General features: G+C 41.9%; 1 protein-coding gene across 1 annotated transcript; it reads left to right on the forward strand.

Moving 5' to 3' along the window:
* Window positions 1-768: 768 nt before the first annotated feature.
* LOC140467114 (hyaluronidase-1-like) lies at window positions 769-15,789 on the forward strand. The gene is given in 6 exon segments (XM_072563180.1): window positions 769-833; window positions 2,212-2,247; window positions 7,654-8,635; window positions 12,602-12,691; window positions 15,390-15,689; window positions 15,691-15,789. Coding segments are annotated over 4 exon segments (1,449 nt in total). The 5' UTR covers window positions 769-833; window positions 2,212-2,247; window positions 7,654-7,675.
* Window positions 15,790-16,151: the final 362 nt, after the last annotated feature.

The raw sequence follows: 16,151 nt of genomic DNA on the forward strand, positions 1-16,151 counted from the left end.
AACCTATTGTATGCAGAGAGAACATGCTGAATAAGTAATGTCATGTGTTCTTTCATTAAAGCCAACCTTTGGGTGTTGCACACACTTATTACAAACTTATAGAGTGGTTTCACCTACTCTAGGGATCATGGGTAAAGAGAACAACCATTTTGATTCATAAATCTGAGCTGCCAATTTGGAATTCTTAAGCATAAGAAGGATTTGAATTGCAGCCAATTACTGTTCTTGAATCCAGAGATAACTGACACTTACAAACCTATCCTTGTAGAACATGAGGATGCCACAATTTGGGAGGGATTTTTTTAAAAAACAAATTATGAAAAAAACAAACATTTTTCTTGATGCTGAAAGGTTTGTCAATTCCTGTTCGCTGTGACCTTCCAAACCACTGAGAACATATTTATTGGAATGTTGTGTTATCTGGAAAATTCCAGTAAAGCTTTTGCCATGAATTCAATGAACTAACTTCCAGCTGCACAAACTTCCCATCTTGTGAAATAAAACTCATCAAAAACATCAGGAAACTTAATAAACAATTTATGATTAAAAAAAATGTGGAATAATGCAGGGTAATTTTAGAAGCCTGATCTTTAAAACAGCTGGAGCCAAAAATGCGACTAATGGTTAGCAGGTTTACACTCATCCCACACATCTCTATTTAGCAATTTCACACTCGTCATCTAAGTGATTCAATATTCAGAGAAGACTGGCTCAAATGAGAATTATATAAGTATGCTTACAACCTGACTACTACGCAGAACAATCTGAAGCAGGTCAACAAATTGCTTCTGGAAAGAACTACAAGTGGATATCTTGAAACCAGCAAGTGAAAGGTAAATTTAACATGCAAATTGGTAGTTCAAATCTTTCTCATGAATGTGAACCCATACTTCAGTTTCTACTCAGTTTAAACTTTACTTTATGTTGTTGCTGGTGCACAATTTAAGGGGAAATATGTTTGTACATTTGGGACATTAATGCTAGCATGAGCTGTGCTGATGTATGCACAGACGCTTAGTTGTGTATTATGGTGCATGCTTGAGGTTGTTTGCGCATTAAGTTGCTCTTCATTTATTTGCTGTGCTTTTAGTCATTTGTGTTCTGGTGCACCTCAGTCAGATTTTGAGTCAGAGCTGGAATTTTTTTCCTGTACAATGCAGAATTTGTTTAAATACAGTCACTGAGCTAAACATTATATTTGTCATAGCTGTGACGGAAGAGCAGGGCATCAGAACCAATTACGACTGAATTTGTCATGGACGAATTATGCTAAATGGCCCCTCTCTTTACTGTTTGCTTGTACGTTTTGAGGATGCAGATGTTGGTTTCGGATTGGTACCTACTTTGAAGCAGTCCAAACAAGCAGTGTTGAGTTACTCAGTCAGAAATTAGACTCATTAGCTCTCATGGTTCCACACACTCATGTGGGACAAAGCAGACTGAATGCTTTGTCAGTGCAGTTAGATAGACAATGAACATCTCTCAGAAGTATACAGAGCAGATGGATCAAGGAGCTTAATTTTAAATTCATTTGTGGGATATAAGCCAGCTTTTACTGACCATCCATCAGAGGGCAGTCAGTCACGTTACTGGAGTCACAAACTGGGTAAGCCTGGCAGACACCCTACCCTAAAGAGAATGAATGAACTGAATGGGTTTTGTCTGACAAATGACAATGGATGCACGGTCATCATTAGACTCTTAATTCCAGGTTTTCATTGAATTCAAATTCCACCCACTGCCATAGCAGGATTCAAACCTGTGTCTCCTGGGATTAATAGTCTAGTGAAAACACCACAAGGCTACCAGATGAGCAACATGGATTTGATGTCAGTGCTACCATTTCAGACTGACACTCCAGATTAACCTCACACAATTTCCTCCCCAACTCTGTTTAAAGGTGGGTTTGAATCAACCTGTTCATCTCTCAATGCTTTTAAAGAAAGATAAGTACTGCAGAGGGTAGAGTGTTTTATCTCCCCCTCCAACTCAATTTTGATTTAATCCCCTCCCCCTTTCCCCATGACTGTGGGGCTTTGATTGTAAGTAAATCAATTATAACGTGGGTGATTTAATGGTGGTAGTTAATAGATGAAAAATACCAGAGGTGATTTGGTAGTTGGAAAAAAGCTGTTTTGCTATGTGTGATAATACTTCAGGGTATTAAAAACAACCAATATGCTTATTGATATTATTACACATCTCCCACAGCAGGTGGTGCTTGGACCCAGGCCTTCTGGCTCAAAGGTAGGTACGCTACCACTGCAGCACAAGAGCTCTACATGTTGTATTTAAAGTGATTATTAACTATTTTTGAGTTAAATTTTACTTTTTTTTCCTTAAAGCTCCTATTATAACACCAATGTTTATTGTTTTCTGTAACTGCTTTCAAGCTGCAGATCTTCACAGGGAGTGGAGTACTGGGTAGGAGCTGAAAAGATTTTTGCTGACTTCCAGGTTTCTGCACAATAGCAATTGCCCCCAGAAATGGTTGCTGTAGAAGGTATTCCACTAAGTATGGGGCTTCTCTTAGAGAAGCAGAGGAGGAGGGATTAGGGAAATACACTCAGCAGGAGACAGTACATATCCAGGGTGTGCGTAGACTGAATGTTCTACCTGAAGGACAATGAAGAACAATGTGTGTGACATCTGCTTCAGGATGGAGGTCCGCACTAAAATGAACCCCGTCCCCACTTCAACCACAACAAACATCAACTTACGGAGATCAGTGCCCAGTGTCCAGGCAGCAGTCATGTGCCCCCTTCTGAGCCAGGCCCAACTCTACATTGCCAGCTGCTCGGAAAGTAACCATGCTGATGAATGTTTATGTACCTCACTCCTTCCAGACTAAAGGTAAAGATATTAGCACCAGCCCACTGTCCACTGCTGAGTAATGTAAGTTCTCTGTTCAAACAGAGTGAATAACACTTCACTTTCTATCTTGCCAGAGATGATCAGGCAAAGCCACCACACATCTTCATTGGCACTGTAGGCTGCCCTTTGTGTACACAGTGCCATTGGCTGTGAACACTTTGCATTGACACATGTCCATTCTGCCTTATATTGGAACTAAAACAGATTCCACTTCCTCACCCAATGTGACCATCTTCAACAATCATGCAGATAGATGCCAAGTCCCTTGGCAGCCTTCATTCTGTTCCAGTCTGCTCTGCCAGCTGCATTTAAACCACCATCGCAACCCAGAGGGTCACTGTTAGATGACAAGGACTATCTGACCACGATATAATGTTGATGAAACTAGGAATCATGTAGAATTCTCACACGCATTGGGTAGCATGCATACAATGCAAGTCATACTGCCACACAAGGAGGTACAGAGCTGACCACAGACATACTGAAACAATGCTTCCATTGTCTGCCTTTAGAGAAACCTGGTAGCACTTGGTAATAAGGGACATGAGACTGACGGTGGTCTGCTGCATGCTGCCTCAATCTTAACAAGGAGACATTCCTGAAGAAGGGCTTATGCCCGAAACGTCGATTCTCCTGCTCCTTTGATGCTGCCTGACCTGCTGCGCTTTTCCAGCAACATATTTTTAAGCTCTGATCTCCAGCATCTGCAGTCCTCACTTTCTCCTACTCCATAACAAGGAGACAGCTCATCTCATCAACAGCCAGCAGCTGATGAGCAGAGGCTTTGTTGATGAAGAGGAAGAGGGCTGAGGATGTAACGGGAATCCCACCCCCCACCTCCCCCGCATCTACCTGTCATTCTAGGAACAGCAAGCTCATCTCATCTTGCCATTTTTCAGTAACCCAGATTGTGTTCACTTGGCCACAATGCAAAAATTAAAAAAAACACAAAATAAATATTTCAAACGGAATTTATAAATGAAATTGAACTACATTGCAAACAGAAGTTAGGAATCTTTAACAGAGACAGAAATTGTTGGAAAATGTCTGGCAGCATCTGTGGAGACAAATCAGAGTTAATATTTCAGGTCCAGTGACCCTTCCCCAGAACTTGGGAACTTTTGTGCATTCTCTTGCGTGCCGTCTCATGGGTGACTTTGCCCGCAGTGTTTCTGTGCAGTGTTTCCCCAGTGGCTGCAATATGGCTAGTGAAAGACTGTTAACATACAGTGACAAAGACTGCAGATGGCCCTGGAGGACAAATTAAAATCTAGCTATAAGACAGTAGTAGACCACACCATCTCAGCCTGGACAACAACATTTTGGGTTTGCTAGTTTGACAGGTAAGAGCAGATATTGTCATCTAATAAAGTCTGAAGTATTGCTTGAAACCTAATGGAACAAGGAAGTGGTGATAAATATATTAGTCAAGGGTTAATTAGACATTGATTGGTTGTATAAATATGGAAGAGCTAATTTAATCTATGGAAACCCCATCCAACTCCAATTTGATTTAGCCCTCTCCCCCTCCCCCTCTCTCTCCTTCTGCTTCTCCCTCTCTCCCCTCTGGCGGTTTGTATTACCTTTGCATATAACATTATTTGGTTGGAAACACAGATTATTTACTAGTGGTTGTTAATAAAATATTTTGAAAAGGGGTGATTTGGTGTTGGGAAAAGGAAATGTGTAGTCGTGCAGGCCCACGATGCTGTGCCAAACATGAAGCCAAACATGAAACTAATCCCTTCTGCTTGCCCTTGGTCCATCTTCTTGCATTCTTTGCATATTGATGTGCTTATCTAAAAGTCTCTGAAATGCCTTCATCGTAGCTGCTTCCACCACCACCCCTCGCAGTGCGTTCCAGACTCCTACCACTCTCTATATAAAAAACTTGCCCCTCACAACTCCTTTGAACTTTCCCCCTCTCACCTTAAATGCATACCCCCTCATATTTGATATTTTAACTCTGGGAAAAACATTCTGACTGTCAACTCTATCTATGTATCTCGTAATTTTATAGACTTCTATCAAGTCTCCTCAGCCTCCACTGCTCAAGAGTTTTCCTAGCCTCTCCTTATAGCTCACAACTCTAATCCAGGCAGCATCCTGGTAAACCTCTTCTACACCCTCCCTAAAGCCTCCACACCCTTCTTGTAATGTGGCGACCAGAATTGAGCACAATACTCTAAGTGTGGCCTAACCAAAATCTTATAAAGTTGCAACGTGACACCCTGATTCTTGTACTCAATTCCCTGACCAATAAAGGCAAATATGCCATATGCCTTCTTTACCATCCTATCTACTTGTGTGGTTGCTATGGATTTGAACCCCAAGATCCCTCTGTATATCAATGCTGTTCAGGGTCCTGTCATTAACTGTATACTTTTCCTTAACATTTGATCTCTCACTTCTGGATAGATATAAAAACACAAAAGGGAAAAAGATATCAGTGGAGTGTGGTTAACTGAAATAAAGCTTTCACTAAAAGTGCAGGCTCAAACCCTATGTAAATAGTTATCTTCCTGCTTATAACAAAAAACCTGCATGTAGTGGACGGGATGAAGGACAGACCTTGATGTTCTACAGAATCATTGCCACATCTCAAAGGTCAGTATGTCAGTAAACCTAGAAATCTGATGAAGATTGTTGAAGTGCTTTAATCTACGGCAAAGATGACAGCAGTTTCCTGAAGCACTCAGATATTAGTTTACTGATGCTTGCACTGACATTGATTATTGCACACGTCATGGTTGAATCCAAAAGGATGACCACCACTTCCAAACTGGAAAAGGTGAGCTCCAAGCTCTATGTGAATTCCTGTATCAAGTTGGTGTTGGACATCACCATTCTAGCTACCTGAAGGCTTTCTGGTCTCTTACTATACTCAGTATTTAATTGTGTATACCCATCAATGTTCCTCTGTGGGATGTCCCATCAAAGTCTTCATTTGAGTACCTTAGCAAACCTGTGCACACCTTCACCCTCTAACAACTTAGCACCTACACTATCTTTGACCCTGCCCCAGATAAATAGCAAGTAGCATTCATGCCCCACAAGTGCCAGACAATGACCATCTCCTGCAAGAATCCAACCATCACCCCTTGAACATTGAATGGCAGCGCAATCATTGAATCCTCAAACAACCACATCTTGGGAGTTACCATTCAACAGAAACTGAACTGGACCAGCTATGTAAACAGTGTGGCTGCAGAGCAGGTAAGAAGGTGGAAATTCTTTGGTGGATAAGTCGCCTCCTGACTCCTACAGCCTGTCCACCATCTACAAAGAACGTCAGGAGTTTGATGGAGTGCTGTCTGTTTATCTGGATGGGTGCAGCTCCAAAAACACTCAAGAAGCTCAACATTATCCAGAATGAAGCAATCCACTTGTTTGGCACCCTATCTAATATCTTCAACATTCACTCCCAAGATACAATCCAACAATTCATCAAGACTCTTTCAACAGCTCCTTCCAAACCCACAACCCCTACCACCTAGAAGGACACAGTCAGCTGGTACATGGGAATGCTGCCAGTTGCAAGTTCCTCTTGCAAGCTGCACATTATCCTTACTTGGAACTATATCGCCGTTCCTTCAGTGACACTGAGAGTCAAAGCTCTGGAACTCCCTCCCTAAAATTGCCACATGGACCGCAGTGGTTCATGAAAGCAGCTCACCTTACATTCTCAAGGGCAATTAGGAATGGCCAATAAATACTGCTTCAGCCTGTGACATCCACACCCATTACTTAAATGTGTCATCGCATACAGATCCTGCCTCTCATCTATCCTCTAAAATAGTGTTAGTACCTGAACTTTATGCTACTCATTTGAAATTAAGTGACACTACGTTACCATCATCTCTTGATGCTACCCTACCCTCTGCCAGGTGGCAATTCATAGCTTGCTGAAAGGAAGAAGGCACAACAGTGCCAAGAGATAGAGGATAGAGGTGGCGGGTAGTGGTAGGTGGGGAAGGGCAAAACCGAAATATATATAATATCCTTTTACAGGTATAACTCAGTGTGACATAGAGATTAGGACAACGTAGGATGTGAGGAGATGGATTAGTTACAAGGAAATCACCACATTCAGGGATGAGGCAAGTATCAGCTAACTGGTGGGTGAGGTCACAAACAGGGATTCCACTGCAGTGCATCCAAGATGAGGACTTTGTTGGAATTGCCTGCAGAGATTGCTGATGTACATGGAGACCAGAACTGCAAACATCTGAGTACCTCTTCATCAGTATATTTTGCAAATTTTTATTTCTACTATGCAACCTTTAACTTGACTGACTGGTAGAATAACAATTATATGTTAGTATATCAGACTTGGGGATAAAGATAAGAGTGGCACACCAGTTGGCATTGCTGACTCATTGGGCCAGACACCTGGATTCGATTCCAGCCATACTGTCTGTATGGAGTTTGCCATGTCTGCATGTATTTCTGCTGGGTGCTCCAGTTTTCTCTCACAATCCAAAGATGTGCAGTTAGGTGGATTGGCCACGCTAAATTGCCTGTAGTGTGCAGACTAGATAGGTCAGCTGTGCAAAATGCAGGGTTACAGGGGATGGAGGAGAGGCAGTGATTGTGGGTGGGATACTCTTCACACGGTCAGTGCATACTCAGTGGGCCAAATGGCATCTATCTGCATTATATGGAATCTATGAAAGTTACTTAAGTGCGACACACCTTGCTGGATTTAAATTTTAAATAAGATTTTACGAATGCATTTTCAAACGTGACAACTTTCATTTTCATCTATTATTTTCTTAGAAGCTGCAACATCTTTGCCATAATGGACTCATTCAACCTTTTAGGGAGTTTCACTGGTTGCGTTAATGGTTTGGCAGTTCTTTGGCACCTCTCATTCATCCCATTTTGCTTCAGCCAGCTGCAACTTAAGACTGCGCTTCCACTTAAACGAAATTTTCCATTCCTTGCAATATGGAATGCACCAACGGAGCTATGCACAAAGAAGTTTGGAGTGACTTACAATCTGAAACCTTTTCCGATGGTATCCACCACACGAAGAAGTCCGCTTCAGCAGGACGTTAGGATCTTCTTCAATGGCATGGTTGGCTACTATCCTCACTATAATGAGTTGACTGGTCAAGAGTTCAATGGTGGCATCCCACAGCAGGTCAAAATGGATGAGCACTTGCAAAAGGCCGCACAGGATATTGAAGGGTTAATTCCATCCAACACGTCCAGGGGTTTAGCAATTATCGACTGGGAAAATTGGAGGCCTCTTTGGGATCGAAACTGGCACCACAAGTTCATCTACCAACACCAGTCCATTGAATTAGTCCAACAAAGGGATCTTTCCTTAACAAGGCAAAGGGCAGCTGCTATTGCCAAGACTGAATTCGAAGACGCTGCGAAACAGTTTCTATTAAAGTCTTTGCAGCTGGGAAAGAAATTAAGACCAAATCAACTCTGGGGATATTACTTATTCCCCCATTGTTACAACTACATGCACAAGAACAAAAACAGAACGTACACAGGGATGTGTCCGTCCCATGCAATATCACGGAACAATGAACTCCTCTGGCTATGGCAAGAAAGCACAGCCCTATACCCGAGTATTTATATGTCCAGGATATTCAAGTCTTCCAACAACGCAAAACTTTTTGTACAGAATCGTGTCCGAGAGGCGATGAGAGTGGCAGCATTTTCCAAGGAGAACCATTCTCTCCCTGTCTATCCCTACACCAGAGTAGTCTATCGTGATTCTCTAAATGAAACTCTCTCTGAGGTAAGAAGATAATTCATCAAACACTAATCACAAATCAGCAGCAGAATTTAAAGTGATGGGCTTATTGACTGATAGATGCTTATTCTAAACACTTGGTATTCCCATCAGAAGTTATCCAAAACTGAAGTAGTAAATTGGTTCATGTAAACTAACAACAACTTGCCTTTATTCGGCACCTGCAATATTTAAATGGTACGTTGTGTAATCAGACAAAGCTTAATACTGTCTCAAAGGGAGTACAAGTGCAGGTAACCAGCAGCTTAGTCAAAGAGGTAGTCAGGATGTAACAATTTAAGTCATCCACAGTTTAGACTATTATTTCTGTCACATGGGTTTAAATTCCCACCACAGCGGTTTGGGGAAGGAATTTAAGCTCAATTCATTAGAGTTATAGAGTAAGAGATGTACAGCACGGAAATAGATGCTTCAAGTCTGACTCGTCCATGCCAACCAATTATCCTAAGTTAGTCTAGACCTATTTGCCAGCATTTGGCCCATATCCCTCTAAACCCTTCCTATTCATATACCCATCCAGATGCCTTTTAAATGTTGTAATTGTACCAGTCTCTACAACTTCCTCTGGCAGTTCATTCTGTACAAGCATCACCCTCTGCATGAAAAAGTTGCCCTTTAGGTCCCTTTTAAATCTTTCCCCTCTCATTTTAAACCTATGCCCTCTAGTTTAATATGGGATAAATTTCTCGACATAAATAATAATGAATTGTTGTGATTTACTCATCACCTTCAGATAAAGAAAAAACTACCATTCTTACCTGATCTAGCCTTAATGGGACACTGACTCTTAGCAAGCCCTGTGACAGGGAAGAGTTCTGTGGGTGCAGTTACCCTACATGGACTGTGGCTGTTCAAGGAGGCAACTGACATTCATCTCCAAGTTGGTCTTGCCAGAGTTGACCATATGAATGAAAGAACGCAAGTCAAAGAGAGTACAGTGATGCAGAATTTGAGGACACAAATTTTCAGCCATTCAATGAGTTCTTGACCATTGATTATTCATCTGCAGACTGGGGCTTTCAACCTCCACTCATCTCTTCCCAGGAAGTGAAATGAAAGCGCTAACAAGCTGGGCATCCTTATCAGGAGGAGGAAATACTGCATGGCGCAACTAAAGTGATCTAGAAGGGTTGATACGTAGGAATAGTGGTAGCAGTCCAATTCAGATATGTTAACACAAGAACGTAATCATAAAAATCAGCATTGGTCAGCTGGGAACCAACAGCAGACCCAGACAGTTTTATAACTTGTATCATTTCCAAGTTTAATGTCAACTTTCATAAATTATGGGAAAATTTCATTTGTGCTTTAAAAAGAAAATGCTTTTTAGCATTACCGCATAGTGCCTAGCTGCGTACAAAAGGAGACTAAAGCTTAGCAGAGATATATAAAAAAAACAGTAGTAAACTGGGTGACTGACAGCACCATGGAGTGCAGTAGACAGCTAGAGATAGCCAAAATATTAGCACATAAGGGAAGTGCCAAAGGACACAGGCAGGTCATTGGCAAGTCTAAGGACTGTATTTATTGGGGCCAAATAATTTGTTCCAGAAAGTCAGGCAGTGAATAATAGAACTGGGATCCAATCCTTACCTTTTACAAGCCTTCATGTACTTGTAGAAAACAAGTCCAGTTCTGAACTCAAAGCATTAATTCTGATTTCTCTCCACAGGTGCTGCCAGATCTGCTGAGTTTCTCCAGCAATTTTTGGTTTTGCTTGGAATTGGGCAACCTTTCTGGCTCAGGTTCAAGCCCCACCTACTCGAGAGATGCGTCAACCCTGGTCAGGTTGATTGAAAAAAATCAATCTACATTGCTTTGTAGGGGCGCTTGTGGTACATTGGAAGTGTCCTGACCTCTAACCCAGGAGCTGAAAATGTGTTGCTGGAAAAGCGCAGCAGGTCAGGCAGCGTCCAAGGAGCAGGAGAATCGACGTTTCGGGCATGAACCCTTCTTCAGGAATGAGGGAAGTCAGGTAGTGAATAATAGAACTGGGATCCAATCCTTACCTTTTACCAGCCTTCATGTACTTGCAGAAAACAAGTCCAGTTCTGAACTCAAAGCATTAATCAAGGCTTTCCTCATTCCTGAAAAAGGGGTCATGCCTGAAACGTCGATTCTCCTGCTCCTTGGATGCTGCCTGACCTGCTGCGCTTTTCCAGCAACACATTTTCAGCTCTGATCTCTACTATCTGCAGTCTTCACTTTCTCCTCTACGCCAGGAGGCCCAGGTTCAAATGCCACTTGTTCCAGGGGTGTGTTATGCCATTGCTGTATGGATTGACTTGAATTACTTATTATTCCACAAGAGCATCAGGAAAGGCAGTTTTACATTGCATGCCACTCTGTGTTAGGGAAATAAAACACTCTTTGGGTATATGTTATAGGAGAAAGTTTTATTTGAATAAGCCAACTGCGCTGCTATGTGCAATCAGTTTGCAGTTCATTGTGACATTAATCCTTTTATCTCCACCTATTCCCTCCGAGATAATCCTCTCTGACCACCCACTTCGTTCTCAAATAAATTGTTCCTATTACCATGCTGCGGTTTGGAGTTTGAGTTTCAGTGTTGGCTGATGCTGAACTCAGCTACAAACATTATTTGATGAATTCCACTAGTCGATTGGCAAACATTATTCTGATGTGGAAACACTTAAAACTTCAAAGCTGCCATTTCAACATAACTTAATCCTTAGTTCTTAGGATTGTGTCAGTTGGACACATTTTCCAAGTGACTATTGTCAGCTGTCAGTTAGAAAAGGACAACCAAAATTAGGCACTAGTAAAAAAAATCATCAATGTTCATATTGCATTTAGCATAAACTCTTTCCTTTCATCTTTGAGCACCTTACCTGACATTTCCCATACAGCAAGTTTACTCCAAACACGAAGCACTCTGGGAAAGTTATTTTTTCTATTTTGTGTCTACAGTTGTATTCCCATTGATATCCTCTGTCTAGTCTTATCTGGTTTTCCTTGACTGAACTATAACACAAGACTCCATTAAAAGTTTTGGATTCTTTGAGTTCCACACTTTAATTACCCTCTTCCCCAAATTGGAAGAATTGAAATTGCAGGTTATCTGCTTTTCACTTCACATAAACAATTTCGCAATCTTCTCTGACCCTTTCCAATGCACATAATGCGCATGTTCTGCTGGAACATTGTCTTTTCGGGATGAAGCAAGTGTGGAGGTGGAAGGAATTAGGCAGCGCTGAATTGAGGTGCCTCATAGCCGTAGCCGATCATGACATGTGTCAACAATATGTTCAGACAAATCAGGACTTCAATTCAGGAAGGGGAAGAAGAACTTGCTTTAATGTAGCAAGTTTCACAATGACCAGATGTCTCAAAGAGCTTTATTGCCAATTAAGTGACTTTGAAGTCACTGTTGTAATATAGGAAGCATGACAGCCGTATTACATGACATCCTTTGAACTTCCATAAATAATATTGTGATAATCTGATTTTAGTGATGGTATGTGAGGAACTGGATCTTTGGAATAACCATCCAACCATCTTAGAAGTAATATCATATAATCTTTTACACCACACGAAGAGGTAAATGGGACCTCGGTTTGATATCACCTCTAAAAGACAGCCCCTCTGACAGTGCACTGTTCCCTCAGTATTGCATTGGACTGTCAGTCTTGTTAGTGTAATCAAGCCCTGAAGAGAAACAAATTGCACAAGCATTACTATTATCACATTGGTTTAGGTCGCACATAGAAACTTATTTTGTTTTATGCAATTTGTCCAGTTGAAGTAGTCTGCAATGATTGAGGTTATCTCATACTTTTGTTATGATAAACCAATCAGATCACGATCAACTTTGCAAAACGAAAAGTCTTGTAAACTTATGTGTTTTCACCTCTCTAATCCAGACCTGTTGGCATGCTTAGTTACTTGACCTTTTCATGTGAAGAACTAACTTACAAACTTTCACCCCAGGACGACCTTATCAGGACAATTGGTGAAAGTGCCTCTCTGGGAGCAGCGGGGATCGTTGTGTGGGAAAGCTCAAACATAACTCAAAATCAAGTAAGCTATCTTACCAAACTTTTCACCCCTCATGATTCACTTTGCTACAGCTGTTTAACAGAATACCCATTCTGTCATCATCCTAAAGTGAATAGAAATGTTTGATCACAATCAGCTCTGTACTCAGAAATAATCACCAAACTCCAGCAATGATGTCACATGGCACAAAACCAGTTGAGGAAATCTGAAACTTGTAAAGTAGTCATTAAAAATATTGATATTTCTGTTACTAAGAGTGTACCAAATATAAAACAATGGGGTCATTGAGTCTGCATTGGTTCTTTCAAAGTACATCTGTCAATTGCTGGTAACATCAAACAACATTGACCTTCACCATAGATGGGAGAGGTGATTGCCAAATGGTATAATTGCTCGATTGTTAAACCAGAGAGTCTGATAATGCTCTGGGGACCTGGATTCAAATCCTGCTATGGCGGATGGTAGAATTTGAATTCAATACAAATCTGGAATGAAGAGTCTTGGTGACTATGAATCACTGCCAATTGTTGGGGGAAAGCCCATTTAGTTCACTAATGTGCTTTAGTAGAAGGAAACGGCCACCCTTACCTGGTCAGAACTACATGTAACTCCAGACCCATTGCAGTGTGATTGATTCTTAACTGCCCTCTGAATACTGACCCATCCAGCAAAGCCCTCATCCCTGTGAATGAATAAAAAAAAGTGAGATTAAAAATGTGTAAGTATCTGGTTTGTAATGGACCAAAGATTATTGGGGCTTCCCAAACTAAAGGTCACAATGCGAGATTCAGGGGTTGTGAGCTGTGAGACTATAATATCTAGTGTGGAACTCCAACACAGTACCATTTAGCTATGAGGGCCTTTTAAATCTGTGTCATGGCCTAGTCCTTAATTCTTGCTCCAAGAGAAGCCAGTGCAAAGATAGCATTTGTTTCAATCTGCCTGCAGAGATTGGCAGCACAGTGGCTCAGTAGTTAGCACTGCAGCCTCACAGCACCAGGGTCACAGGTTCAATTCCAGCCTTGGTGACTGTCTGTACGGAGTTTGCACATTCTCCCTGTGACTGCGTGGGTTTCCTCTGGATGCTCCGGTTTCCTCCCGATGAATTGACCATGCTAAATTGCCCATAGTGTTTGGTGCATTAGTTACAGGTGAATAGGTATGGGTGGGTTACCCTTCGGATGGTCGGTGTGGACTTGTTGGGCTGAAGGGCCTGTTTCATGCTGTAGGGAATGTAATCTAACCACCATGCCTCCTGCCTACCCTTCCCCCCTTCCCAACATCTCATTTCTCTCATGTCCACCCATCCCAAAACCCAACAGACCACCTCGCCCATCCCACATGGCGCCCCCCCCCCCAACAACCCATGTACCATTCCCATCATCATTGCCCACTTCCCCTCTCCTCACCACCTGCCCCACTCAACTCACTTGTAACAATAATTTTCAAGCCTTGAATTGGGGTCACATTGGAAACATATTTTGGAGGTACAAGGTGAAGCACCGGCAAAGAAAATAAAATTATCTGAGAAGTACAATCATTTTCAAACCAGAATCACCAAAATAAATTCCATCTGCATATAGTAATCAGCTCAAGTAAAAAGTTGGAGTGACAGAATGGAGACCCTACTTGGAGGTTTTGGGTTAAATATTGGTGCCTGTTAATCTTTGTCGATTCTATCTACCAACGAGGTCTGATATTGCTATTGGGCTTAGATTATAGTTCTCTCCAGCAAGATTTCTTGCATCCTCTGTAGCTTTTGGTGCCTTTCTTATTGAATACACCATCCTCAAATACACCAACATTCACTGGGTTGTAAATACTCTACTACTTGGGAAAGTGTAAATGTGGCCTGAGATGGCTCCTGCTTTTAACTGTCATGGCGATGGGAGTGCAGAGTAGGGGGGATTGAATGGTGTGTACATACAGTCCATCTTGCGATGTTACAGTACCCTGGAGCTAATTTGTATAGCCACTCCTTTCCCACCCAGAACTATTGGTCCTTTCTCTTCAGGTTGTTAAAGTGTAACTTGCTGTCGGGTACATGATTTGGAGGCCTAGTGGTATTATTGCTGGGCTTTTATTCTAGAGACCCAGGTTCGAATCCTGCCAGGGCAGATGGTGGAATTTGAATTCAATAAAAATCTGGAATTAAGAGTCTAACAATTACCATGAAGCTAAAAATCATACAACACCAGGTTATAGTCCAACAGGTTTATTTGGCAGCACTAACTTTCAGAGCGTCGCTCCTTCATCAGGTGATTGTGGAGAATAAGATTGTAAGACTTATTCTCCACGATCACCTGATGAAGGAGCAACGCTCCGAAAACTAGTGCTTCCAAATACACCTGTTGGACTATAATCTGGTGTTGTGTGATTTTTAACTTTGTATGCCCCAATCCAACACCAGCGTCTCCAAATCACGATGACCATGAAACATTGTTGATTGACCGAAAAACCCACCTCGTTCACTAACATCATTTAGGGAAGGAAATCTGCCATCCTTACCTAGTCTGGCCTACATGTGACTCCAGACCCACAGCAATGCAGTTGACTCTTAACTGCCCTCTGGGCAATTAAGGATGAGCAACAAAAGCTGGCTTGGCCAGCAACGCCCCCGTCCCATGAAGGAAGTAAAAGAAAAGCTGGTGAAACTTAATGTCTCCCTTGTGTGCCTTTCACTGTGGAGACACTCACTGCACTGAACTTGTTTCCGCAGCAATCGTGCTCAATGTTGCAGAGTTTTATTGACGATGTCTTGGGTCGCTACATCTTAAATGTAACCCGTGCAGCCAGATTGTGCAGCAGGGCGTTGTGCAGCAACAAAGGAAGGTGTTTAAGAAAGAACTGGGAGTCCAGCGACTACCTCCACTTGAACCCGAGCAGCTTCAAGATACACAAAAAACGAAATGGGCAGCTTTCAGTCAAAGGCCAAGAATCCTTCAGTGACCTGTTGTACCTGGCTGAGAAGTTCACCTGTCAGTGCTATGTTGGAAAAAACTGTGACTTTCAGTCCCCTGTTCGCCAACACGACTGAACTTCATGTTGATTCAGCACGAAACGTATTCTTCAAGAAACATGCTTCAACTAAAATTGTTAGTTGTCAGATTTTACATTAAATGTAGAGGGAAGGATCACTTTCACCAAATATGGCACGAAGAGGGGAGGTGAAGGTTAGCTTTCTCGATCACCCTGCTGAAAAATGGGCTTATGTGAACGTGACACGAAGGAAAAAAGGGAAAAGAAAGACTTGTATTTACATAGCACTTTTCACAACCACTGGATATCTCAAAGCGCTTTACAGTCAATGACTACTCTTTGAAGTTCAATCAAATGTTGTAATGTGGGAAATGGGAGAGGTATTGTAAGCTCAGCACATTCCCACAAGCAGCAAATTGATAATGACCAGGACACCTCCTCTTTTATGATGTAGATTCAGGGATAAATATTGGCCAGGACACTGAGGAAAACTCAATAGTGC

The sequence above is a fragment of the Chiloscyllium punctatum genome, chromosome 45, assembly GCF_047496795.1.
Source record: "Chiloscyllium punctatum isolate Juve2018m chromosome 45, sChiPun1.3, whole genome shotgun sequence".
Classification (NCBI taxonomy): domain Eukaryota; kingdom Metazoa; phylum Chordata; class Chondrichthyes; order Orectolobiformes; family Hemiscylliidae; genus Chiloscyllium; species Chiloscyllium punctatum.